This window comes from Daldinia loculata (assembly GCF_022478755.1).
Source record: "Daldinia loculata strain CBS 113971 unplaced genomic scaffold F4817scaffold_56, whole genome shotgun sequence".
NCBI classification, from domain to species: domain Eukaryota; kingdom Fungi; phylum Ascomycota; class Sordariomycetes; order Xylariales; family Hypoxylaceae; genus Daldinia; species Daldinia loculata.
In genome coordinates this window covers 69115-95115 of record NW_026054910.1, presented here as the reverse complement: position 1 = coordinate 95115, position 26001 = coordinate 69115, and the positions used below count along the sequence as shown (strand labels likewise).

Here is a 26001-nt window from a genome sequence, read left to right as displayed (position 1 = left end):
CCCCCCCCCCCCCCCCCCCCCCCCCCCCCCCCCCCCCCCGCCCCCCCCCCCCCCCGCCCCCCCCGCCCCCCCCCCCCCCCCCCCAATTACTTACTCGCTCGATGTAAGTTAGGATTGGGCCCCATGAAGCTTAAAAGCTCCGACTTCATATACGATGGCATATCCTTCGTCACCAGGTCTTGTACTTTGATATCGCGCGTGTAGACTTCGAGTATGAAGTAGAAGGAAGGATAGTGCTTGGCCAATATTGGAATTATCTTCAAGTCTTCTTGCGATATTTCAACGTTCCCCGGCAGCTCATCAATCCATGGCGGGATTTTTCCTAGCACCTGTCCTATCTCGTGTAATGGTAGGGAGCAGTACTTTATAAGGGGGGTTGGATCACCGAATACAAGCTGTACCTGCGGTTGTAATTGCATAAATGGTTGAGCCAGATCAGTTGGAGAGGATGATGCAAAGTTTACCGATGAATTTGTCTGTGGGGGTGCCTGTGGGTAGCTTTGTTGAGACTGCCGAGGAGATGATTGCTGCGAAATATTGACCGGTGTCTGAGATTGATGTTGAAGTAGTGTTTGGGGGGGTCCTTGTTGTTGCATCTGGGGGTTCTGAGGCGAAGGCTGAGTATGGGTCTGAATATCGAACTCCCCAGAACCTATGACTGGTCCGAAAGAGGTCATCTCAGATTGAGGCTGAGAGAATCCCTGTATTTGCGTCTGGGGCTGCTGAGAAGGCCAAGTATGGGCCTGAGTATAGAATTGCCCATAATCCATGGCTGGCGTGCCAGTCATCTGATATTGGGATTGGGGTTGTACCTGAGAGAATTCTTGTGATTGCATCTGGGGATTATGAGGTGAAGAATGAGTTTCGGGCTGAGTATAAGATTGTGATCCGGTATGGTTAAGCACCTGATCGTGATGCGATACATGAGAGGGTCCTTGTAATTGCATTTCCATATCCGGAAACGAAGGCAGAATATGGGGTTGAGTATAGAATTCCCCAGAACCCACGGTTGTCCCGTAGGAGTTCATCTGAGATTGGGATTGAGGTTGTTCTTGTGTCTGGATGTTCTGAGGCCAAGGTTGAGCATAGGGCTGAATATGGGCTAGCATAGGATCCATGGTTGGCTCCCAAGAATTCACCTGAGATTGATCTTGAGGTTGTCCTTGCATTTGGGTATTCTGGGGGAAAGATTGGGGATGGGGCTGAATATCGAATAAATCAGGATCTGTGGTTAGCTCCCAAGAAGTCACCTGAGATTGATCTTGAGGTTGTCCTTGCATTTGGGTATTCTGGGGCGAAGATTGGGGATAGGGCTGAAAATCGAATAAATCAAATGGATCTTGAGGTGGTATCTCAAAGAGACCTTGTACCGAGGGTTGATTCTGGAATTGTCCGGAATATAGCCCCTCGGAGTGCTGCTGTACCTGTGGCATAGAAATGGCATTAACATTTGATACTTCCCCTAGAGGCGTCATGTCAGACATCGTGCTAGGCAGTGTCTGACTTAGCTCCGATGCCGACATATCCATGTTGTTCACAGGCACTGGAAAGTGTAGCCCGCTTACTACTTGAACTTGTGGCCGTTGTCGCTGTTGTCGCTGTTGTCGCTGTTGTCGCTGTTGTCGACGCGAGTGCCGGCCCACTTGAGACGACATTGCGGCAGGGATGAATGTATTGGTTAGGTATAGATAGCAGAAATATGTAGTGTTGGTGTGTGAAAATGAAGATGTAAATGATTTGCAACGGGGAATTTCAAGAAAGGAGAGATAGCATGGCCATAGGTCTTTTATATATTAGTATTACAGCTGCCCGGATCCAAGCACCAACATGAAATTGTTGACACATATTGTGAATAGTTTGACTCCAAGCCCGAGCGGAACTCTGACAGGTGTATATTGTTAAATATTAGTAACTATTTACGTTGCCCCCCAAAGCGGCCCCGCCAGTCCTGTCGCTATGTTAAGTATCAAAGTAAATAAAACGGCAAGGGTAGTCCAAGAGGATATTTGTAGAGAGCGTCGTAATATGCTCGTCTAGGGCTTATTTATTGACTAGCAATAATCTAAAATACGGTGTTATGTATTAGTATTATGGCATGGACCTTTTAGATCATCACTTCCCATTCGTGGATCATCTTCGTATAGGAAGTTGCTATAGACTTTCCCCGGATAGGTGATGCTGCTATGTAGGCAAGTGTAAGATAGTATTTATACGCAGGACCCAGGTTATGTATCAATTAATCATCACGGGTATTTATTTCTCTTGCCCTCGTTATGGAGCTTGATAGGTAAATGAAATTATCATTAATTGGCATTCTCGTCGATACGATGTTATTGTCCCGTCTCTATTTCCATTTCCTATTGTTAATATTGAATTAATTAGCTTCACATAGCTTCACATGCTTACGTCAATGGGAGCAATTAACTTTGGGCGTTGCCATTCTAGTGACCCAAAGCGTAGGAAAAAGGACCAACAGAATACAAATTCAACCTATGTTCTCTATTTCCATCTGGTGAACACGAGATCAATAGAAAGGCCATAGCTTGAAGTAACGGTATGACCACTTCGCTATGGGACTTAAGCGCCCGCTAATTCGGCCAATGCCGCTAACTCCCGCTTTGGCATGTTGATAGGTAGCTAGGTAATTCTTAATATACTCTAATCCGCGTTAAGGTCCATTTATTCAATATTCAATATTCAATATTCAACGCCACTAACAACAATTATTCACCTGCAATAGTCCAAGATGTATTCTCGCGACGAGACTGTTAACGCCATCCTACGGCTCTATCAGGAAGTTATCCGCCACCCATGTTTAAACGATAGCACACTCGTTATACCCCCTCCAAACGGTTGGCGTTCTGTTAATATTCAAGGAAAAACTAAAACTGTCCTTGATCTACTCCGTAATCTCCCATATCTCCGCCCAGAGAAGCCGTACGAACGACTCCTTATTTACTGGGAAACGATTCCTATATGTTATACGGACGAACAAAGCTACCCTGAAATCTACCCTCTCCCAGCTCACTGTGTTTACCTTGCTCGTAGCGTCGACCGAGAGGGCACGTCTTTGATTCTCGACACTAACGAAGGTACCATAACTGAGTTCTGTCACACCGGGTCCTACATTACAGTGCCTGAAAAAGAATACGAAGCGCTATCTGAAGAAGATAAATGGAAAGCCCATCGCACGTCGCCTATCAAATCTTTTTTAGACGCTTGGACGCGACGATACGAGAAACTAGTATGGATGCTAATACCAAACCCAATTGGCCAGCCAACCACGGGGAGGTTCTATAGCCGCGCTGATACAAACGCTGAGCAAGATGAACTGACCCTCGAAGAGCAATTGAAGCCGTGGCATCTTCAAGATGACGCCAACCACTCGTATTTTGAGAACGAGCTTGATAGGGCCCAGTACGAAGCGCAGAAAAGTATGAGAAAGCATGTAGCAGTATGTTTATTTAGAGGCTTAACTTAATTGCACTCAGGTTTAATGCTAACCTAATATTCGTAGGATGTGTATAATACGTATCTTCGCTACGGATGGCCTGATCACTTTGACAAAGATCGGTGTCGTGGCGAATTGCTACAATTGGAGGAGTCGAAAGACGCGGAAGACAGACAAAAAATGGACGAAATAAATCCAGATGCACAACTTTTTGATTGAAGGATCATAGCTTAGGCTTGGGAATTCGTAAAGCTAACTGCCTCATTACAGGAAGCAGATGTACACGGAACAAAAATCTCCTTATATTAGGTAAACTTTATATAACTCCATTAGCTAGGAAACCTTTCCCTAGCCCAATTATTTGATATAAATAAGCGTGTAAAACTATAGGTTTTGGGGTTTAATCGAGCCATTAATAAGCTCTAGGTTCTATATTCCGCCTCGTAATGCTCTGGTGAGGCTATTCCTACCGTCTTTTAAGGCGCCAACCTCGTGTTACAACAATGCACAAGTCCCTCGTATATATTAATATAAATATTTGGGGCATCGTATTATGGAAACCGTCTTAACCTTACCATAGAATTGTCTCAGCGTCATCATAAGAAATCAGGCCGCAACAACCGTATTGTTAAAGCTTCTGCCTTGACATAAAGTTAATGACAGACTAATAATTAAGTAGCCTGAGCTCCTTACTGTTGCCTGTACGTAGCTATGACTGTTTAATTTTACGGTTTGTTTACTTATAGGTTTATATATTGTACGCTCCTTTTCGTCGTGGAAGCAACCTTGTACGGTCTAACAGAGACTTTACGTATTTTATGCCACTCGCCTTATCTAGCTTTACTACGTTCTTCCTTTATCACTATATAAACCATAGCTTTCACATAAAGTTAATGTTTACTAAAATAGCTACGCTCATAGGGTTCTCAGAGGTAGTTTATGTTACTTTCTCAAGCGTGTCTTCTCAATTTGGTTACGTAATCGTAGAAACAAGGACAAACGTCATATCTTTAATGCTTCGAATTGAAATATTGGGAACTAGGCTAAATGTATTAAGCTTATTTGACAAACTGCAGCGGGAATGTCAAGTCGGGATAAAGTTCATAAGACTCACTAGAGGATTGTAGAAGAGAAAAAAATAGAAGATTAACCTAGAGATTGTCACGAGGTGGAACGAAACAACATGGACTTACGTCTATACATATTGAACAGGTCCTTTGTTCTAGATGTCTCATCTAGAATCCCGACAGAGATTACAAGTTATTAATTGTATTTTTCGGCTCTGACTTCTACTCATTTTCCATCTCCCTTCGTTGGCTAATAAACTTCAACGGCGTGAGGCTAAAAACCCCGCAGAGATGCCGGCCGCAACCACAAGTGTAGTATTTAGAAACAGGATATGGGTCAGTATATTGGCGACGTAGCCTATCGCCGCGACGAATGTGTTCATGTAATGTTAGACCGTCACATGTACATGAAAAAGCAAATCAAACCGCACTCCATGATATAGGACTCGGCCGACGAATCCGACAGTCGCAGGGTGGGTTAAGAAGAGAAAAAGAAAGAGGAGAAAAAGGAAAAAAAAAGAAGAAAAAATAGTATTTAGAAGAGGATGGTTAGTATTTACGATAGGGTTGATCGCATTGGTTATTACTTGGGATGCGGAACCCAGCACTTGCATGCCGACCACGCTACTGTGTACCACGCCACACATACATATATCGCGAAATGGGGTGATAGATACGTTAGTATTTTATAATGTTATTGGATTAGATCGCATAGAAGCGATCTGTGAAACAAGAAGGCGTTGTCAGCCCTCTCAAGTCTCCGGCTTGAGGGTGGGATAGCAATATTGAATACCGATACTACTCGTAGATGCTTAGTTAGATAGTGTCGCGCAAGCGGCGGGGGGTTCTGCATGGTTCGTTGGAGTGGTATGAGTAGCATGAATAAGGTCAATAGTAGGACATCGTCATATGCGAGCAATGTCGAACGCGGCTGCGGTTGGGCGAGGAACAAACTTGAACTCGCGCAGAATTACTACGTACGTCAGAATCAGGCACGCGTCGGGCGCCGTCCGGATCTCTGGATGAGGTTGCAACACTGCAATACTGCAATGCGGCAATGCTGCACTTGTTGGACGTGCAGCATAAAAAGGGGGACGAGGTACAATCATGATGGCTATGTACTTTGGGTCATTCGCAAGTGGCGGTCAACGAGAAGATAGGTAAAAAATATATATTATTATCTATGGTCTCGTCTCCGATGGCTAGTTTGCATCAACTTCATTAGTTACCTGTTATACCAAGTAAGACTTTAACTTTTTAGTGGTCTTTAAAAGAAGACATGAATCGGGAGAGGTGGAGTGGAGTGGAGCAAAGAATGATTTTAAATCTACATAGGTAACATCACTCATTAGGTAGCTACGCACAATAGAAAGGTGTCGATCTACGATAGGGACGATAGTTGAATGGAGATAAGGAGAATTCTTAAACGTGGACGAGATAAGTTGCCGGTGGTAACCGGTGCGGGTAAAGTGGATGAAAGACGACCTACGAGGGAACCATCTTTGAATTTGGCTAGGTACTGTGCCTACATGTACGGATGTATCGTGCCTTGCATCCTGCAGGACAGTTTTATTTTAGAGGTAGCGCGCACAGGACCGTCATATTCTAATTCTTCTCTAAAAGTAGACTTCAAGGTACAGCTGTAAGACATGTAACTAACGAACTCTGTCTGATGTATTCCGTATTATGACATCAAATCATAGGTACATGTACCTAGGTACGACTTACATGAGGTACTTACATGTACGAAATACTAAACATCGCCTTACCATAATAGATGGTTGCTACCTTCAATAGTAGCTTAGGTATGTTGCCCCCCTTGTGGCTTTAGGTAAGGAGTGATCCGAACTGCTGGGGCGTTACACACATAGAAGTATGTAATAAATGTATTCCAGGTAGTTGGTTAAATGATTGACGAACTAATCCAGGTGTACCTAGCTCGTCTTCCTCCCAAAGGATAATCCAATCACATGCCAATCAAAGAGGAGGACATCCCATCAGGATGTGAACTCGTCCGGTAACGGGTATATTATTATCTGCACCTTTGCTAGTTACGTACTTAGTATCGTCGCCTCTAATGTCGTTAAGATATTAGTGGCCTAGTGCGCCAGTGCGCCAGTGCGTAAGGTCCTTTGTAGGCTGCGTTTTCATTTCAGCCCTGTACCTTGGCAGGGTCCTGGGATCGATGCTTTCCATCGTTCGCCAGGTACAGATAGATGTATACCTTAGGTACGGATTACTTAGGTAAGGTAGTTTGTACAGTATTGTACCTGGGGATGTGGGCTGACAGCTTACGCACACGCACACGGTGTCCGGCGATAACGGGCCTGGACTTACTATGTACACAGACGTGATAGTCATCTGATGTATAGCCCTGCTTCTGAGTTAATTATGCCCCTGCAAGTGCCCCAACCGGGTAATCGAACCAGGCAGAATGAGGGAAGTAAAAAGTAATTAGCAACATCAGAGATAATTAAAACCAGGTAATATAGCCCGTAGCCCGTAGCCCGTACATTGGGTACGGTACCTTGGGTATTGTAGTGAGTCGAGATCAACAGTATGACGCCACCTGCATCCATCACCGACTAGCCCGGCTCCCTGTAGGGCATATCGATAAACGATTGTTGATAGCGTCAGATCATAGCGGGGGAGGGGTGAATATTGAAAGCGAGGGGGTTTGACCTCTTTCAGCCAAAAACCCAGTGATTTAGGATAGGATATCTAACTATGTGAAAATCATCGGACGTTTTACTCCTCTTGGGCCTTGATTGATTGCTTTTCGTTAGGTATTTTGTACCGCGGTTTAACAGCTGGACTTTGCATAAGCGTTAAAGAGGTGGTATAGTTACACTAATAAACTTATCTACCGTAGAAAGTTTGGCGATATCGTGTACGTGAAACTGCTAGTGTCTGTAAGGACGGTTTGGTGCAACGTTATTTCGCACGTCCGAAAGAGTCTATTATGTAGGAGTCAGATTCCAAACTTAATGGAGTTTTCGTCCGCACCGACAGTTCAGCTTCGGTGAATATGAACAGCCGCTATCCGTGGAGCTGGATCGTAAGTAGTTTAGGAGTCCTACATTTGGATGTCACAATAGTAGGGCAGGGCGGAACTTGTGTGCTATGACTAATGCAGATAATAATGCTGCATACGTGGTAGCCGGGTGGTGGATCATCAGGTACAAGAACCACGATAATGGATATAGGAGACATCGTATACATGTTACACAAACATACCTACATGGTACACATACTACATGTCCTTTGTATTTCGTAGGGCAGGGGAGTAAAGGGTTTGATGACATGTTCGCGTATCTTGCGACGGAAGAAGCTACGGAGCTTTGAGGGTTGGCGCAAGTTGGAACTCTGTGCATGAGATTATGTAGGCAAGGGAAGAAGGGAAGAAGGGAAGAAGGGGAAAAAAAGGCTCCGGGCGAAGCGAGAAGCGAGTGGAGAAAGGCTGATGGTGGTGTACAGGTAGGTATTTGCTGTACAAAGTACTGAGATTTACACGGTAGCAAGGAGTAGCAGTCAGCTGGACGCTTATCCCCCCAAGAATTCCCATACCGTCAATCCGGTTGCGATAAAATAGTAGGAATGCGGCAAAGCCAGTAAGATCTCCGTGGACCCGAGGGAATCTCTACTCGATATCCGGATGACACGATACCCCTTGGCAGGATGTGATCTTTTCTTAGGTGCCTACATAAGCACATCGCAGGGCAATCTAGGCTCGAGAACATTGACCGAGTCAACGCGCCTGCGTCCACCATAATGGACACTCCCCGGCAATAAAAACTGGAGGAGAGCTGTTGAATATAGATACCGGACAGGCAGGCGTTGCGTCAGAGAGCCGAGATAACGCAGATCATAACCTAACAAGGTTTAGCTCACAGCAGCGTTCTCCTCAGGGTTGCAGAGACCCGGCTGTTGAACAAAGACATCGTTTAAAAGAAAGCTCACATTGTTAAAATGCATCTTCCCTTCATTGTATAGATTGAGCTTATGAACGGCTCGTCCGCCTCACCGATAGATTTTTGAGAAGCGCACATATGGGGCATAGGATGTGAAAGATCTAGAAATAAAGGGGGGACGCGAGGACAAACGGAACTTTCTCCTCCTACGTAGACTCGCGCGAATACTTACGGTACTCGCGTGGTTTCAAACAAGCTTACTTTATTGCTAATATCGTAGGAAGAAGAAAAAACGGACCAAGTTTGGAAGTTTTGGCTAGTCTTGTAAGAGCCTAAGAGGACTTGTCTGATCGATTTATGTGAAAGTTGCCCTAAGCCAGTGCCAAATCGTTATGGAGTTAGGACCAAACAGGAACCGGTTGTCTTCGGATGTGCTTGGTGATGTCTAGGAAAAAGGGTCGACAGGATTCAACCTTTAAGTAAGCGGTCAGACCGGTTGTGCAACAGATGACCACGCCCGCCACGACGGTGACGAATATTCGGGACAGCCAGGGGCAGATATTTTCTTTATTTTCCTGTGACAATGACAACTGCGATGAAGATGGCGCCGATGAGATGCATGCGCCTAGTGGTTATAGTCGAACTCGACACCTTCTGTGCCTTGTAAAAGCTGAAGCGCCAGAGCCAGGAGTTTTATACTAATGCAACTAATACAACTAGTATTTCAGCAGTCCAGGTAAAGATCCATGATGTATGATGCCTGCGACGGCGGCTACTTGTGGGGTCGGAAAATGGGGATCGATGTGCGATGAACGATGAAACGATGAACGATGAACAATAGATGGATGGTTTAAGTGAGGAACATCCATAAACTTGATCCCATGATTCCTTTCTCCCATCGTACCCGAATCCGGGGGCAGTTTCCCTGGAACACAAGACTACGCTAAAGTTTAGACCAATCAAGTCAAAAGGTTGATTTTTATAGAACGGACGTACCCCTGTCAGCTACCTACATTATGTAGCATACATATGATATGTACACTACCTACACTACCTACACTAGTGTAATCGTTGCAGGTGCCTTGTCTATCTTGTCCCTGTCCTGACTTCCCTAGCGCTAGAGAACGGGTACCGCATAGGTACCTCGCAGGGTTCATTGCATAGTACGCAGGCGCGACAGGGAGACGTACAGACATCGTAGCTTGCCCCTGTACATAGCAGCCCCAGCCCCTCGCACCAACAGTGGAATATATGTAATAAATAAAAACGGGATAGGCTCACAGGTAAAACCCCTCCTTCCTCCTTCTGCTTGCCCCTCTCCAAAGCTCTCTCTGCTTAACAGATCCATCCCACCAGAAACAAAAACCCACTCCGGAGAGAGCAAAAAGGAAAACCGTCTTTTTTTGTGATGTGATATGATACCTATCTATGCGGCTGGAATCCTCCACGACTGAGTCCGATAAGACAAATCTAATTGTCGTAGTTAACTGTTTTGTAGATCTTCCTCTTCATTTTACTCTTCCTCTTCCTCTTCTATTTCTTCTCACTTACCAATAACTAAGCTCATTCTTCCATCTTCAGTCTTCAGTTTCTCGCGTGTTATTGCGAGAGAAATGTATGACCGCGAGACCGATCCCGCTATACAACCTAGCTAGGTGAAGGGCTTCTGTCGTTCGATGACCTCACTAGCGTATCGTTGTTGTCGACTCGATGGCCATTCCCATGCTGCTAGCGAATAAAGCGTTGCGATAATAGCGATAATAACCACATCAGATATCCACTATACTGTATGTTCGTCCCTCTCTAATCCACTTTACCAGGCACACACACACGCATACGCTTCGTATAGCTCTTCATTCGTGCATATTTTCATACTGCCAAGCCTCCTCAAGTGTCAACTTGTCCCTGTCAAAATGAGCAAGGCCTTGGGTGGTCTTTTACAACAATATCCTAGTGTACGCATAGCGCTCCCCGTATTATAACATGGCAACATGGCTACATACTTGGGTACACATATGTCCATCCATCCTACATCCATACATTACATTACATCTTGATACATGCTAAGAAAAAATAAAAAATAAACATTTATACACACATGTTTCTTTCCCGACTTTGACTAGGGAACCCCATCTATCTGGGCCGCAACCCATCACAAGTAAATCACTGACAAGCCGACCATCCCAACCCTCCCTCCTCTTGTCTACCTACCTATCTCATCATCTTGCTTCATAACCCCTCCAACATTTTTTTCCGCTTCGGATCCCCTCTCTCTTCGCCTCATCCCTTGCCACTTGCCAACCCTATTTTTCTTCACTTCCCTTGCGCAATATCAATATCTATCAATATCATCTAACAAGTTAAGGTCTCGGTCGTCTTTAATCCCAAAAATTATTGGAACAAGTTCTTCGGTTAGTTCTCAAATCGGAGACCCGCACGAATTTATTCGGCTTTCGTCCACATTCGGCTTGATCGACCCCAACTCTTACATCTGGACCCAGCCTCCTCGGTGGTTGGCTAGTCCCTGGCCTAGGCATTCCCTGGCTCTTTGTTCTAACTCGTCGTTCGGGATGAATGCGCGCTCGACAGAAGCATGGTAACTGGTTAGAAAAAAATAATAATAACCCACTCGAAAACCATATCTTCTTTGTTGATGCTATTCTAATTGCATCCAACGTAAAGATAATCTTCAGATTCCCCCCTACCCGTGGTCGCAACATTCCAAGGACAAACATTCGTCATTCTTGAGCTTGTTCCGTTCTAAGCCCACCTGTCTCAGTTTCAGCCGTTGCCCGCTCGACCTGACTCGAACTCCCACCCCACCGAGAATTCCCGGCATCTTAGCACACATCACTGTGGGAACACGACCATTTTCAGAATATCAATACCTGTTGGTCCACGAGGAACAAAAATTGCGAATGAATTATATCAAACTTTCATCATTATCTCCCTTTTCCTCTCCCCTTTCTTCTGCTACCTTAGCCGCCGCATTACTCCCCTGTCATTTTGATCTACCGCTATTCGTCCTCGTCGTTTCTACTACCTGTCTTAAAAGGCTCGCCTCGGATATCTAGACTCGGAGGAGTTAGGGTTCCAGAAGCAATATAAAATTGCCGGCTTGCCTACTAGGGTCGACAGCTACTTTACCTCTAGCGGATACTGGGAAGTGTGCTATGGCGGCTACTTTCCGGCCTGTCAACACACCCATGGCGATAGAAGTGAAGAAGGATGACGGGGCGGCGCGGTCGCCTACAACACCGACCCCGACGAAAGCTAGCTTCGGCCAGCGACCATTACCCACGTCGCCGTTTCCGCAAGCAGTCCAAATTCCAGAAAGTATCGATGAAAGGCAGACTCCGAAGCAAACACCCAAGCGAGAGAACTCTCAGCATTCGAGAAAGTCGCGAGGAGGCTCCGAAGATGTCGATATGGATGAAATAGATGGAGAAAACCACGGGGACGACGGCGCCGGATCGGATGATGAAAGCGTGAATGCGGATGGAACAAAGTCAAATAAGAAGAAGAAATCACAACGATTTTACTGCACCGAGTATCCACCTTGCAATCTGAGCTTTACGAGGAGCGAGCACTTGGCTAGACATATTCGGTACGATACTATGACTTTCTTTCTTTAATATCGATCGTGGCTAATAATTTTAGGAAACATACTGGAGAACGTCCATTTCAGTGTCATTGTTCGAGACGATTTTCACGGCTAGATAACCTGCGGCAGCATGCACAGACTGTACATGTCAACGAAGATATACCGATAGATTCTCTTGCCGCCACGGGTACAAGGTTTCAAAGACAAATTCGAACCGATCGAGTGCGACAACCTGGAAGAGCTCGGGCTTCGACAGCAGGGAGCATGGGTTCCCCGCCTCGAGGACATGCCAAATCTCTTTCTACGTCGAGTATTAGTTCTGTTGGTTCAAATTTCAGCGGTCGCGATGATGTGCGCCGACGGCCACCTCCTTTAGTGATGGCGGATCCGCGCTCTCGGCTTTCCATTGAAACCTACCATAATACGGAAAGCGCATATTCCTACCGACCACCATCTCCGAGCGATTTCAGTACACCAACCTCGGCAACCTTTTCAACTGGCCAGAATAGTCCCCGATGGGGTTCCGCCATCGCATCACCAAATTCATCTCATCCCCGACCCCAAAGCATGTACGCCGGCCATAGAACACCAGGCCGTCGCCTTAGTGTGCCGTCTGGCGGCATACCCTTTCAATCTCCCCATGGAGCTCCCTTGGGTCGCCCTCTTTTCGGCCCGGGCACCATGAACACTTCAAATCCCGGTGCTTTCTCTCCAACCGGAAGCCTGCTAGGATCTCCCACGTCCTCCATATTTTCTTCGAGGCGTGAATCTACATCTCAGACGGAGGATTGGCGTCGCCGCACATGGCATCCCGACTCAACTAATTTCAGCACCGTTAACAGCAGTAGCCGCTTAAGCAACGTCGTAACTCCGTCACAATTTCATAATCCTGTCCCTGTACCTGTCGCGCCACAGCAGAGCACGACACTTCGGCTACCCGGGATCGAGTCGTTCGGTCCCCTCCCTCACCGCCCAGTATCTCCTATTAGGCGGAACCCCTCTCCTATGATTGTTGACTCCGAAGTTGCTCATCCACCAGCTATGCGTCCCCTAACCCATTCCGGAGATCCCGAAGAAAGGCGCAGTACAGTCCACTGGGATATGGGTTTACATCGAGGTCTAACTCGCTTGGATATCACGTCCAATCCGCCATCCTCGGACGCAGCCGGTACTTGGGCCCGTGAAGCGAACCAAGCTGTTGAGGCTGAAGTGGACCGAATGAGAGTACACCCCCCGACAGTGCGGTTTAACGAACCCGTAGTAGTTGAAAACAGACCGCCAGGTGCTCCGAACCTTGCTAGGGCGTATCACCAACACACTATGTCAGCACCTTCGATCGCCACTTCAAGAGAGTCCAAACGGCGTGGTTGGTATAACGGACCCGTAACAGTTCACGCCGATGCCCCCCCGGAGAAGATAGCGCGGGTAGATCGGATGGTTCACCCAAACATAAACGAATTTGCAGGCTTTCCAGCGAGAGAAAATACTACAAATTCCCAACCTAGGCAAGAAAATGCTGGTGAACGGGATAATATGCTTCGGTTGCAGGCCCTAGTAGCGGTTGCGACAAGCGAAGGAAATGCGACGACCGCATATTAGACAATGTACTGTCTACCCCTATAAACTTAAGGCTATAACCATACCAGATAAACTACGCCCCTCCACCGCCACATACAGTACACACATATCGAACCTTTCCCCTGCAGATCGCGGCAGGTTAACGAGACTCATGATTTCTCTTGGTATTCTGTTTTCTTAGAATCAAGCATTTGCATGATACACGATCGCTAGTTGACTTACGAATATACCTTCCTGCACGGCTTGCAGTTGCATTTATCATTGGACTGGGTTATATTATGGCGGTACGGACTGGCGTTGCGGGTGGGGGAACTTGTTTGCGACGGAGAGATAGCGAGGGCCGGCCATGTTCATTCGTTGCGTGGCAAAAAAACACCTCTCCCCCGTATCATGCGTGATTCTTCAAGGATCCTTTCGTTTCATTTTGCCTTGGATAGGTCGGCCGCCATGGACTTACACAAGATAGGGGCTCCAGCGATGATTTTCTAGCTGATGATTGATGACACGAACCTGATACCCATTCATTTCAAGATGAGGGGAATCGCAAGACGGGGGAATTAATAATAGTCTTTCGCATATCCTCTTTTGCGTGGTTGCAAGTATAAAGTTTCTTTGGAGCTTTATTGGCCTGCCGCTTCGCTGATTAGACAAGAGCAGAGACTTTTTTCTTTTTTCTTTTTTGAAAGGGCCGGGGCAGTCTGGATACTTGCGTCCTGATGGATTGATACCCCAAATTTCTGTTGGATCCTATCGGATTTATCATCTCCTTCGCTATCATTCTAGTATATGATTTTAAATATACTTAAGACGACTACTTAAAGTTCAGGACTGGTATCTCAGATAGATAATCACAGCTCTCGTTCGATATTTGGTTTGCCCATGACTCTATTTTTATAGTAAGGATATTATCAGTTAAAATATCTTATCCATTTCGCTCCCCGTGGCATCTCAGTGTAGTGGAAATAAAGTGCTATTGAGGGGGCTTGTATTTGAAACTAAATGGATTTAATTTTTGAATCTCAAAAATAGTAAAAACATTATTGTTTCATTGTCTTATCCCGAGAGTTGACAGATACGATTCCAGCGAGGCTTCCCGCCAATAACAAAGAAGGACAGAACAGCGGTAACAGCTGATATAACAGCAAATACAAGATTCATATTGCCATATCCGATCCCGTCACGAAGAGCTCCTGCCACAATAGGACCAATAGTAAGCCCTGCGGAGAAGAATAGTGAATTGAAGCCATACAGCTGAGCGTATGGGCCGTTAGCACCAAAGAAGCCCGGGTTGGCCAGATTGAATTTCTCAACAACGTCGCTGGCCTCAACCACACCAGGCGAACCTATGATGGCTAGGCCCACGCCATTCAGGGACAGAATGGCGCAGTATAGGATAACGTTACTTGTTCCAGATAATAGGTTATCCGATGGGAGTCGGAGCAGAATAAAGGAGGGAACTAAGTATCCGAATCCAACAACGGCAGCTAATTTGGTGCCATATCGGTCTACCGCCCACCCAGCTACGGGTCCTAGTATGAGATAAGGAACATCTAGAGCAATAAACAGAAGTCCTGCCTGTAGCGAGGTGAATTCGAAGAGACTCTGCGCTTCTGTCGGGATCGTGGCATCAAAAACGGCTAGGAGAGAAGCTTGGACGAATGATAGGGCCATCCCTACAAGCAGCCTGGGGCTCCGGAAGCAAACTAGTATTGGAAATTCTCGGACGATCCGGTTAGGTTCGTGCCGAATCTTGTATATCTCGTTGTCTTTCAGGTTCTTATTATGCAACAAGGCATCATGCTCGGTAGCATCTTCACGATTATTAGCGTCTTCAACGTCTTCAACGTCTTCAACGTCTTCACCTCGGGTTGTTCCATAGTCTTCATGCGAATCTTGCTGTCTATTCTGAGAATGTGGTACTTGGTCGACATCGTACCTGGTAGCTGTCTTCTTCTCCACTACCAAGAGTCGCATGAGAAAATCAAGTCCCAAAACACCCGCGGCCACCCCGAAAACACCCGAATATCCGGTCTTCTCATACAGCACACCGCCGATGACCGGCGCCATTAGTTCGCCTACGGAGATGAAGGAGAAGATGGAACCGACGACTTTCCCTAAATTCTGCGGGCCGACGGTGTCCAAGATCATGGCAAAGCCGATGGTCCAAACGACTGCCGCGCTGATTCCTTGAAGAACCCTAGCGACGAAGAGCACGGGTATGCTCTGTCCCAGCGCTAGCATAATGGTGGCTGCTAACAAAGCAGCCAGGCCACTTAGAAACGGGGCCTGGCGGGAACTCGTCCGGTCCGCGATCCACCCGGCCGGAACGGAGGAGACGACGGAAGCGCCTGCGTAGGCGGCTAAAAGGTTGGAGACGTAAGACTGTATCTCATCTTCAGGTATGGATAACCTATCGCGTAACACGAAGGGTAAGACGGGAACCACCAATCCGTACAAGAATAAATCAGTGAAAAGCCCAACCGCGACAGTCGCAATGATGAATAGCGTATTAGAACGCCAGTGGAGAGCCCAAGGCGGGTTTTTATCAGACGCCATCTTGAATGTTTGAATGTGTGTATTAAAGTAGTATACTGTATAGTAAATGGTTTATGAGGTATAGTTGCGGAGTGAACATCGAAGCCCGCTCATTGGATGATTTGATTTCTTGTATTATTCTTGTATGTATTATGTTCCTGCAGATCGATGACCTCATACCCGACAACTCGACAGCCACAATTACTCGCCTGCATCAGGAGGGCGTCACAATTTGAATTTACTTATCGCATTACTCAATTTGAACTTCCGGACCTCGTACATGTACGAAGTACCATAACTGTATAAGTCATTCCACAATATAATCTCAATACAGTCTTAAATTCGATTCTTCTTTCTCCTTATATCTTATCACTTATAAGAAAGTATACAACGCATCTAGCTCGCCTTCCCAACACACCCAATCACTTAATCCATCTTCATCCACAGAGGTAGAGTATCGTACTGCTCCCATTCGACAGGAATTTTCATAACAGCCGAGCGCGTGAAGATATGCATCTTCCCGTTCCAATCCAAGCCTTCTATGCAGCCACCCTTAATACTAACAGACGAGCGAGGCGTCCCGTCCGCGCTTATGATCGGCTTCGCTGTCGGCGTTGGGAACGAGACGTAGCCGCATTGGCACTGTGCTGTGAGCGGCTTAGCATCTGATGAGGCCATCACGTATTCCTTTCTATTAGGTACCTATGTAGTATTGGTCAAGGCCTTGATCTTGAATAACAAGGACTTGAATGATTCATATATATACTAAAGGAGGCTGTTGGGAATAGGTATAGTCAGGTAGCTATCTCCAACTTGAGGAGTTTCGGCAGTTAGTGGCCGAGGTGTCGATCTAAACTCTGCCTAGGAAACCTGCCATGTCCCTGAAAGCATTTGATTAAAATTTCCAGTATTTAAGTATTTATTAAGAAGTAACATTATTAAATACACCCAGTCATAAGAATCTGGTTATGTGACACTGATATACTTGTAATATCTTGGTAAAGCTGGAAGATACACCACCAAATTAGTCACTAAACGAATATGCAAATAGGAAAATTTGTATCTATCCGGGTTATGCAATTATTCCAATAGGGGTAGATGGGTTGGAGTATCAAGGCCATATAGTAGAATTCCAGGTCAGTAGATATCATAGATACGAGGTAGGTAGTTAGATTTGATTTTAATATAGGTTAAAATATATTCCTTAGTATTAAAATACGGGCGTCTCCCTTCAGTAACCCATTTACCCTCCGGGTCGGAGTCAAATCTCAAATTAAGGCTGCAAAGCAGTGCAATTTAAATTAAAAGGTTTTCCAAGAAATAGACTCTTCGAACGTGTCCTAATCGATAATAGATCTGTAGTACAGGTCTGCGGGATTCACTGCATATATTTAGAATTATATTGTGAAGTAGTAATAGAAAATAAGGGGTGGTAAATAAAGGGGAATACAAAAGGGGTTGGGAATGTTAAAAAAAAAAGAATTAGCAAAAAAAGCTCGGAACTGGAATTGAATCCAGGACCTACGAAAAACTACTTTGTAAGCATCGTACTGTCAAGTCACGGGCATACCGGTCCAGCATATGACACCACGGTGCAGTTTTCTCTAGCCTCCAGTCACCCAGGGTTACTTCCTTTTTGCGGGGTCGGCTGAAAGATGCTTTGCAATTTGGTCTTATAACCTTCCTGTCGCGGGTGTGCTAGGCAACCGTGTTAGCCACCTGTATTTACAATAGAGTCATTGCTAAGATGCTGCAAGTAGCAACCGGGTGTAGGCACCAGCTGGCAAACCCAGTAGCCCACCTTCACTTCGTCATGCAACCTCAACCATAGACTGCAAGGACCACGAGGCTGCAAGCACGTATCATAAAGTGTACCTTTCTTATATCCCTATTTTCTATCAAGATAGAACTTTCCTTTAGATTGGTACAGCTATGGCTCAGGAAAACCAGCCGATTCTAAACGCGTAGGAGTTACTCTTAGGCTTTCCTCCTCCTCGTCACCCCTTTACAGTATTTCTTCAACATTACGCTTCCTCTCAGGTGATATCTTCCCTGAACTTAGTCTTTAGTACGTATATACTAGAGATTACTTGATGCTACATTATCTCCGTAGCCATGCCCTGTAAAGTTTCCTTTTACCCCTGATCAGATCGAGATACATAACTAGAGGCTGGGGGAGGCTAAAGTACGTAGATTAATCCCGCTTCACACCAATTACACCTATCCGGCGCAGTCCAAATAGGTACGCACACCAGACACACGAGCAATATCCAAGCAAACATGGTCCAGAAAACGGCGCGATACCCGACTATGAGAGCGCTGCGGAGAAGTCTTGTCGGTGCTTAGTCCTGAGGAGATAAACACCGCCCACATGACCGGCACACGATTCACGAAGATGCCGGTCGAAAGGTTGGTCAAGGCGCCAGCGATGAGGGAGGGAAGAATTCGTAGCGATGCCCCGAGTGCTGAGTTACCCTGGACATCTTGAAAGCTAAGACAAGCCAGTAATTAGTTCTGCGGTGGAAGTTAGGATATATTGACGACTTACAATAAACTACAGAATAGCTCTATGTAGTTGGTGACGGAAGTACCGAAAAGTACCATGACACAACTGCTGATAAAGACGTAGCTACGCCATAGAGAGTTGGGAATAAGTGCTGTGTAGCTATGCTTCACTTGATAGTGCATCCATCCGATAAACGCTGGAATTGAGGCGACGCTGATAACCAGAAGGGCGATATTAGAGGCCTGGCGGATGTTGTTGATATCGGCTGATAGTGTTCTGAAAATGGTCAATTATTACATAGAAGCATCATTTAGGGGTCAAAACTCTTACGCGAAAGCATATGATAATGTTGCTAGACCCGTGCTCGCGAGGATTGCGCCAACCCAATCAATCTCGGAAGCGAGGCGCTTCCAAATCGAGTGTTCAGATCCTGACCGAGCGTCTCGAGGCAAAGCCCATCAACTAAGTGATGACAATGGCAGCCCGAGTTTTGGAGAGGACTGTTGTTATAATGTCCTCCGTTACGAGTTCAGTAGGCAACGCTTCTACTTGAGGATTATGACTCTTTCGAGGTGCAGCGGTAACATCCTGGCCCGCACTTGATGCTATAGGCGCAACTGTCTCGAGCTCGATAGCTGTTTGCGTCGCCATCCTGGGGAAAATGTAAATAATGTCGGATTAAGCGCCAGTCGTGATCATCAAAGTAGGTAATCGTTAAATCCGAGAGCAATCTTAAGTGAAGAAGGTTATATTTAGGTACATACGAACTTATAAGATCAATATTTCTTATTAGTCTAACTATAATACGCAGGCTAAACACTAACCAATTTCCGGAATGATTGACCTTTTGTGTAGGTTATACAGCCTTAGAGCCTCCCGGCAGCGTAAGCCACGCATGCAGATGTAGTGCAACATCGACGCGTAGGCCAAGTTAGATCTCATCAAATCAAAGCTTCGGGTCGCTATTAATTCCGGTAAGTGGTTAAATGCAGGTGACAAGTATCTTTATATCGAACTTTAGGAATGCCGTGTATCCTTGAGGCCAAGTATGAATTTCTTTTCAATTTTCTTTTTCAATACGGACATCAGCACCTAATAGATCCCAAACATGCGCATTTCAATATTGGCTAGGGATGACAGCAGGTCTAGGTAAATGAACGTATCATAAGTCCACGTCTTTTGTTATATCGCCTCGCCTACAAGTCTCCGTTACGCTTATAGGAAATGCCCTTATAGGATATATAGAGACTCAGCTCTCAAAGCATAAGACTATGGATTAAATGGTCGCGCTAAATATAGTGGCAAGTCATTTCACGAATCTTAGTACTCTCTACGCCGTGTTGATCATATTATAACTCTTAAATGCTAAGCTATAAAGAAGTTCTCCCCTCAAACCATTGCTCATAACGTGATATCAAAATATTAGAAGAAATCCTGTATCTAACTCGTTCGTAAGCTATCCATTTATCCGTTCCCAATTCGGCAAAACCGAAGTCCGCTTGTTGTTCCTGAACTAGTCAAGGATATAGTCTCGCGGCTAAAGTCCTTCGTGATGCTCGGTGCAACATAAAACCCCTATCCCCACAAAGACAATTTGACCCCTCAACGCCGAGCCGGGGTATTTGAAGCTTGGTCTATACTACCTGCAGATATGTCCACGTTCTGCTAAATGGTGATTCCTGGAATATTGTGGCGGATGCTCCACAGTAAGGTCTGGAAGTGAGTATTGAGGCGGGATTGTCGTACTACTACTATATGCGCTACAACGTACGATATTACCAGGTTCCGGACGATCTAGCCGTCGCCGCCTGAACCAGAAATATATATATATATATTGATATAATTTCTAACAATTTTGAAGTTGTGAACCTCGTTTACCTTGTCTTTTGTACTGAGAAGTTACCCATTGTCGCCCATCCAAAATGCTGTTCGAGTCTATGATCACAGCGTTCGCGTTAGCTCTCTGCGCTTCTGCTAGAGCTGTCCCAAATCCCGTCGAGGTTTTCAAGCGTGCGCATACGCCCGGCGTCGTCATTAACAAGTGCTCAAAGCCTGGTGTCCTTGCATTAGCCTATGACGATGGCCCGTATCAGTACACCTCGTCACTAGTAGATACTCTGGACAAGGCAGGCGTAAAAGGAACCTTCTTTTACACTGGCACTTTATACGGTATGTAAATCGTGCACTATTATATACGTACACAGGCTAATCGGACTAGGTTGCATCTACAACCAGAAGGCCGCTGTTAAGAAGGCCTATGACTCTGGACACCAAGTTGCATCTCACACGTGGTATGACTACCTCTTACTAATTTCTTTTCAGGTTATGAAATATTTGGAATATCTGCTAAGACTTCATAAAGGACCCACCCCCATATGGGAAGCATGAGTGCTGCCCAAATAAAGAGCGAGATGGAGAAGGTTGAGCAAGCATTTGTCAATATCTTCGGCAGAAAACCCCAGTACATGCGTCCTCCATACCTCGAGACCGGAGGACAATTCTTGAGCGTCATGAAGGAGATGAACTACACTGTCATTACTGATGATGTAGATGCTGGTGACTGGAACAACCAATCTCCGCAGCAGAGCCAGCAGCAGTTCCAACAAGCCGGGGCTGGCGGTAACGGACATATCCCGCTCATGCACGAGACGTACCAGGGCACAGTCACTACTCTGACGAACTGGCTAATCGACTGGGCCAAGACTAATAACCTGAAGATCGTTACAGTTGGTACGTATTGCTCATGTAATCCTTAAATAATTAATAACTAATATCATTCCAGCCGAATGCCTCGACGATGCCAACGGTGCTTACAAGGAGGGAACATTCCCAAGCAACGGACAAACTTCCTGCTAAAAAGTACTCTGGGCTTTTGATAATCGGCGAGGAATATCTAATCCGGCTATTTAGGAGTTACTGGTCTAGTTTAAATGTCTTGATAGTGCTGTCATGGTATGATCGATTGTAGCTGGCGGACTATAGCAGACGTCTTGAAAAAGTACACATATTGATATTTAAATTTTAACCGATAATCTATCTACTTGATATCTTAGGTAGTTAACTAAGGTACCTAGTCAAACATGTTAGTACCCTATTTTAACACTTTCCTCTATTGATATATATCATCCTGATGTATGCTTGGTTGAATCTAGTGCTTATAGCAATAGATATAATAGTAGTAATGATTGACTATCTGGAATTTATTGATAGCCCTAACAACTATCCTTAACGGTATCGGATACAGTGTCGCCCGAAGATCTAATATTAGCAATGTTCAGAGCAGCTTCTTTGATCTCCGGGTAATCTACCGAGCTAGGATCTAGTTGCTCAGCCGCTTCTATATCTTGGGTTGTGATGACATCGCAATCCGGGTATATGAAAACGTCGGCCCAGCCATGAAACCGCGCTTCGAGCTGATCGAGCTGCTCTTAGTCCAAATCTTCCACCCCGGACATCTTGAAGAATGCCAGCGTGTTTATCAGCGCGTTTATGGGGACTCCCTAACCTTGGTAGTTTGAGTATAAACCATAGACCTTGTCCTGAGGAACAGAGCATTGCAAATGTTCCAGTGCCCTCATCCAAAATACTTCCATCCGTTCAAACTCAGATTTTGATTTGAATGGCATTTTGTCCCGGCTGGTGGGAGACGTGTCTGCCACTTTGCTAGTCGTATCCTTGTATTTTCGGATTTGAGCACTTGCAACATTTCTGATAGTAACTAGCCATACCACCCCTATTTCTCTAATCGAGCTGTCTACAATATGTAGTGCCGAATTAAACAATGTCCAATCCAGTTAGCTATCACCGCATAAAATGACACACTTTCGAGCAAAGACAACCTCCTTTTGTTATTAAATAGTTGATTTGCCTTGTAAATAGTATAGGACTAAATAGTACAAGTAAATCTAAAACTCAGTATCGAAACCTTTGAAAGCAACATTATATAAGATTACTAATCCCGACTCCCAAGCAAAGTTAACCAATTAGTTTATCAATCAAATTGAAGCTTCAATTAGAATTCCCAAAGAGCATGACGTTTAAGCTTGAGAAGCGGGGGGATATCGATAAGATACATAGGGGTGTGTACATGTACATAGGTACCTGATACCTGATATAAACGGACTAGGTAAGTGCAAACCATCCCGTAAGCGGGTAAAGGCATCGACGATCAGTGGATCCGCATGGAATTTCCGCCCTTCCCCATGTTTTCTTTTTTTTTTTACGTCTTTGCGTTCGCACGCGCATCCACCCATTTGACCAACTAACCGCACCGCATCTCACGAAGATTCGCCGGACATCCGCCGACAACTTGCCGCCGTTAGTCCTTTTCAACGGTCTGCCAGGACCCCGACGATCTTATTAGATGGCATCATACCCAGAACCTTCCGAGCCTGTTGAACCAGGTACGGTTCCTCAACCAACCACGCCGTCGCATCACCACCAACAACTTCAAGACTACGATGGCCTTCAGTCACCTATATCTGCCACCACCGTCGCCCATCATGGACTTCAAGTCTTGCAAGCTGCATCTGCAGCCTCTACCGCCCCTGATCCCGCCGACTTAGCTCAGCAGTATGCGCAGTCTGCCACCTTGCAGATGAATGATGCACCATACTCACCCCCTCTCGTCACGTCGACCGCGACGCCTATGTCTATAACGCCTACAACGCAGAAGGTAACCCGACTTCGACGAGCTTGTGATATGTGTAGCCAGCGGAAAGTGAAAGTATGTAACTCGCCTCCTTTTCTTACCTATCTCCCCTGCGTATCTACTTCGTTAAATAGTCTAACAACCGTTCGAATTTAGTGCGACGAAAGTGGCCCGCCCTGTAAACCATGCTCCGACCTTCAGGTTGAGTGTACCTTTAATAGAGCAATGAAGCGACGTGGTCCGCCTAATAAACATGCCGAAGCGGCGAGGGCTGCGAAACGATCCCGGAGTAACGATATCTCACCAGCTCCTCATCATGCCGCCGAAACGTTGGTTTCTATCGCAACTCATAATACCCCCGTTGGCCTAGACGCCGAGATTATTGCGCCGTGGCCCATCCTAGAGCTTCTCGTTGACGACTTCTTCACTTATATACATCCTCTAATGCCCTTCCCACATCAGCCATCCTTTCGTGCCGCCTTTACTAGTCGTATGGATAGGTCTAGCGGCGAATTCTTAGCATTGCTAGCCAGCATGGTAGGTGTGTTGGTGGCATCTTTTCCTCGAAGTGCAAGATCGCACCTCAAGGCCCAACACAGTACTGGGCTCTTCCCCTCGGCCATTGCCATGATTGACCACTGCCGAACCATCGCGTTGGAAGCCCGAGGTTCTCGCTTTATGATGAAAGATGAGATGAGCCCGGACGACGCCGCTACTAGCTATTTCTTAGGTATTGCTTGCGCGCATACACTCCAATGGAGAATGTGCAAGCGCTTCCTAACCGAGACCATGACATTCTGCAGAGAGCTTGCTGCCCGTCGGCAAAGAGCTATATCCGCTTTTGAAGCATTCACGCCCAGTCTTACCACAACGCTTAACGCTTCGCCTAATAAACCCATCGACCACATCAAGGATCAAATTAGCAAGCGCATCTTCTGGGTTATGGTCGCTGGCGTCAGGTAGGATATCTTTCTATCACAGTGCTATATCATTGGCCTAGCTAATTACAATGCAGATCGATGACCCAATTAGGAGTATCAATTAATGAAATACCATTGCCTCCACCCACTTCTCAAGAGCCTTATCCTGAGCAGCCGGTAGAAGTCGACGATGAATATATATTCTCGGAACAGATACTACCCCAGCCAGAGGACACTATCTCCCTAATCACAGGATTTAATCGTAACATCCGTGTGTACATGACCATGAATGAACTTGTCGGAGTCGATATGTGCTATGGAATTAACTTCTTCGATTGGACTGCGCAGAAGAATATCCTTAGCAATGGGCTTGCCAGCGCGAAGCAGTCTGCCGAGGACCTTCCGCCTGAGCTCCAGGTGAAAGCAGATAACCTTCAGCATCTTCAAAATCACACTTTGGGGTTTGACGACTGGGACTTGGAGTATTATCCACCTGCTATTCCCACTACACAGCCGGCAAATGACTTGCGACGCGTGCTTGCAGAGCAACCCATACGCCGGCGTCACCTTCAGTTCGAAATTCAGAAGGCAAATATACAGATGTCACAGCTTGCCACTCGCTCGTACTTCGTAGAACGATATCTTAACCTCCGAAATGCGCGCCGGGCAGATCCCAATTTTGCGGAAAAGACAAAAACGGAGGATAAAGACGACCGAGACGACATGATGGAGAACGAGCGAGAACTTATCGTTCAGAATCTCGTCACTGTGCTAACGTCGATCAGCCAACGTAACATGGAGCCGAATGGATGCTCGCTTATCAACAAGATTCGACAGGTTGCCAGCACACTACTAGATATCAACGCGGAAGGCAAGGAGCTCGCTGTGGCTAAGGCACAGGAATACCTCAACGGCTTCTTAGATATACTTATGAAGTTAGAGAAGATGGGAGCTTCCCCTCGTGCCGAGACAATGACAGCTCAGGATGAGGAAGAGGAATTGCGGAACTGGTCTAGTCTGAAGGAATATCAACATCGATTCATGTCGAGTGGTGGATTCCTTGGAGACGATTACTAGTGCGTGGATGTGTTACTCTACCGTGACTCGCTTGAGTTTTTTCTCTCAGACGGCCGCGTATATAACTATTAATATCGGCTAAGCTCGTTACTAAGGAATGATTGCTTAGCAGTATACCGTAATGATTTACAGGCCAATGAAGGAAGTCAAACTCATCTGTTGGAATCGTATTCTCCTCTGCGGTACTTTGAAATGCACGTATTGCTGATATCATCGTCACCTCATGGGACGTGCAGAACCATAGATACGATTAGCATGGAACGGCCGTTAATGAGCCAATCAGAATCTTAGGCGAGCTCAATTTTATTAAACATTTTATAATCTCTAGCACTTGCGAATATCTTCATTTCCAATCAGATCTTCCCTAAGTCTTACCGTTGTCGCGAGTTGCTTAAACTGTGCAAAAATACTGGTTTCGTATTCTCGTCGTCATAGATACCTGGCAGTAAAAAATAGCGGTGAAATAGCAAACGAAAATACCGAGGCTAATTCGTCTTATACGTCACTATCTGATGTATTCCGTTCCACGAACATTATTAGTTATAGTCCCGTAGTTACTTGTCTATTTCGTCATATTGTTAAGACCGGGCTTTAGCGTTCTTGAGCCTGTCTCACATGTTGGCATTCTTTATTTTATTCAGTATAAGTATTGGACAATGCATCTCTTTCTCAGCAGCTATTTTCCAGTTACTCTGGAATAC

The 26001-nt window shown here is 45.8% G+C and overlaps 8 protein-coding genes across 8 annotated transcripts in view; 4 read left to right on the top strand and 4 right to left on the bottom strand.

The window, feature by feature from the left end:
* Window positions 1–1655, bottom strand: part of F4817DRAFT_319197 (uncharacterized protein) — a gene marked incomplete at both ends in the record, with an annotated part of 2318 nt that extends 663 nt beyond the window's left edge. The window contains one exon of the mRNA XM_049301025.1: window positions 95–1655. Coding sequence (XP_049155778.1) covers window positions 95–1655 — 1561 coding nt within the window. The remainder of the gene's footprint in view (window positions 1–94) is intronic.
* A 1017-nt stretch (window positions 1656–2672) lies between these two features.
* Window positions 2673–3792, top strand: F4817DRAFT_347908 (uncharacterized protein; the record flags this gene model as incomplete). The annotated part of the gene is made up of 2 exons (XM_049304617.1): window positions 2673–3454; window positions 3518–3792. Coding segments are annotated over exons 1-2 (857 nt in total), but the record flags the coding sequence as incomplete, so codon positions are not given.
* A 7591-nt stretch (window positions 3793–11383) lies between these two features.
* Window positions 11384–14148, top strand: F4817DRAFT_229654 (uncharacterized protein). Its single transcript, XM_049298906.1, has 2 exons — window positions 11384–12036; window positions 12090–14148. The coding sequence occupies exons 1-2, from the start codon at window positions 11603–11605 to the stop codon at window positions 13630–13632; spliced, it is 1977 nt and encodes a 658-aa protein (XP_049155776.1). The 5' UTR covers window positions 11384–11602; the 3' UTR covers window positions 13633–14148.
* Window positions 14149–16263, bottom strand: F4817DRAFT_229646 (MFS general substrate transporter). The gene has a single exon (XM_049298905.1). It carries the CDS (start codon window positions 16165–16167, stop codon window positions 14665–14667), a length of 1503 nt encoding a protein of 500 aa, XP_049155775.1. The 5' UTR covers window positions 16168–16263; the 3' UTR covers window positions 14149–14664.
* Window positions 16264–16421: 158 nt separating this feature from the next.
* Window positions 16422–17113, bottom strand: F4817DRAFT_347893 (uncharacterized protein). Its single transcript, XM_049304616.1, has one exon. The coding sequence runs from the start codon at window positions 16822–16824 to the stop codon at window positions 16573–16575; it is 252 nt and encodes an 83-aa protein (XP_049155774.1). The 5' UTR covers window positions 16825–17113; the 3' UTR covers window positions 16422–16572.
* Window positions 17114–18263: 1150 nt separating this feature from the next.
* Window positions 18264–19501, bottom strand: F4817DRAFT_367902 (uncharacterized protein). The gene is made up of 4 exons (XM_049307185.1): window positions 19127–19501; window positions 18983–19059; window positions 18695–18928; window positions 18264–18637 (listed from the first exon to the last, which is right to left on the bottom strand). The coding sequence occupies exons 1-4, from the start codon at window positions 19301–19303 to the stop codon at window positions 18367–18369; spliced, it is 759 nt and encodes a 252-aa protein (XP_049155773.1). The 5' UTR covers window positions 19304–19501; the 3' UTR covers window positions 18264–18366.
* A 1022-nt stretch (window positions 19502–20523) lies between these two features.
* F4817DRAFT_347890 (carbohydrate esterase family 4 protein) lies at window positions 20524–21744 on the top strand. Its single transcript, XM_049304615.1, has 4 exons — window positions 20524–20821; window positions 20871–20943; window positions 21015–21382; window positions 21435–21744. Exons 1-4 carry the CDS (start codon window positions 20575–20577, stop codon window positions 21506–21508), a joined length of 762 nt encoding a protein of 253 aa, XP_049155772.1. The 5' UTR covers window positions 20524–20574; the 3' UTR covers window positions 21509–21744.
* Window positions 21745–22856: 1112 nt separating this feature from the next.
* Window positions 22857–25655, top strand: F4817DRAFT_229606 (uncharacterized protein). Its single transcript, XM_049298904.1, has 3 exons — window positions 22857–23378; window positions 23460–24262; window positions 24319–25655. Exons 1-3 carry the CDS (start codon window positions 23016–23018, stop codon window positions 25298–25300), a joined length of 2148 nt encoding a protein of 715 aa, XP_049155771.1. The 5' UTR covers window positions 22857–23015; the 3' UTR covers window positions 25301–25655.
* Window positions 25656–26001: the final 346 nt, after the last annotated feature.

Bases quoted from the DNA above. Each gene is read 5' to 3' on its own strand.
- F4817DRAFT_347890 (XM_049304615.1), top strand. From the start codon at position 20,575: ATGCTGTTCGAGTCTATGATCACAGCGTTCGCGTTAGCTCTCTGCGCT. The intron at 20,944-21,014 runs GTATGACTACCT...GACTTCATAAAG, and splicing joins CAAGTTGCATCTCACACGTG to GACCCACCCCCATATGGGAA. The intron at 21,383-21,434 runs GTACGTATTGCT...ATATCATTCCAG, and splicing joins CCTGAAGATCGTTACAGTTG to CCGAATGCCTCGACGATGCC.
- F4817DRAFT_229654 (XM_049298906.1), top strand. From the start codon at position 11,603: ATGGCGGCTACTTTCCGGCCTGTCAACACACCCATGGCGATAGAAGTG. The intron at 12,037-12,089 runs GTACGATACTAT...TAATAATTTTAG, and splicing joins CACTTGGCTAGACATATTCG to GAAACATACTGGAGAACGTC.
- F4817DRAFT_229606 (XM_049298904.1), top strand. From the start codon at position 23,016: ATGGCATCATACCCAGAACCTTCCGAGCCTGTTGAACCAGGTACGGTT. The intron at 23,379-23,459 runs GTATGTAACTCG...GTTCGAATTTAG, and splicing joins GTAGCCAGCGGAAAGTGAAA to TGCGACGAAAGTGGCCCGCC. The intron at 24,263-24,318 runs GTAGGATATCTT...ATTACAATGCAG, and splicing joins GTTATGGTCGCTGGCGTCAG to ATCGATGACCCAATTAGGAG.
- F4817DRAFT_347893 (XM_049304616.1), bottom strand. From the start codon at position 16,824: ATGGCCTCATCAGATGCTAAGCCGCTCACAGCACAGTGCCAATGCGGC.
- F4817DRAFT_367902 (XM_049307185.1), bottom strand. From the start codon at position 19,303: ATGGCGACGCAAACAGCTATCGAGCTCGAGACAGTTGCGCCTATAGCA. The intron at 19,060-19,126 runs GTCATCACTTAG...TCGATTTGGAAG, and splicing joins CCAAAACTCGGGCTGCCATT to CGCCTCGCTTCCGAGATTGA. The intron at 18,638-18,694 runs GTAAGTCGTCAA...GGCTTGTCTTAG, and splicing joins GAGCTATTCTGTAGTTTATT to CTTTCAAGATGTCCAGGGTA.
- F4817DRAFT_229646 (XM_049298905.1), bottom strand. From the start codon at position 16,167: ATGGCGTCTGATAAAAACCCGCCTTGGGCTCTCCACTGGCGTTCTAAT.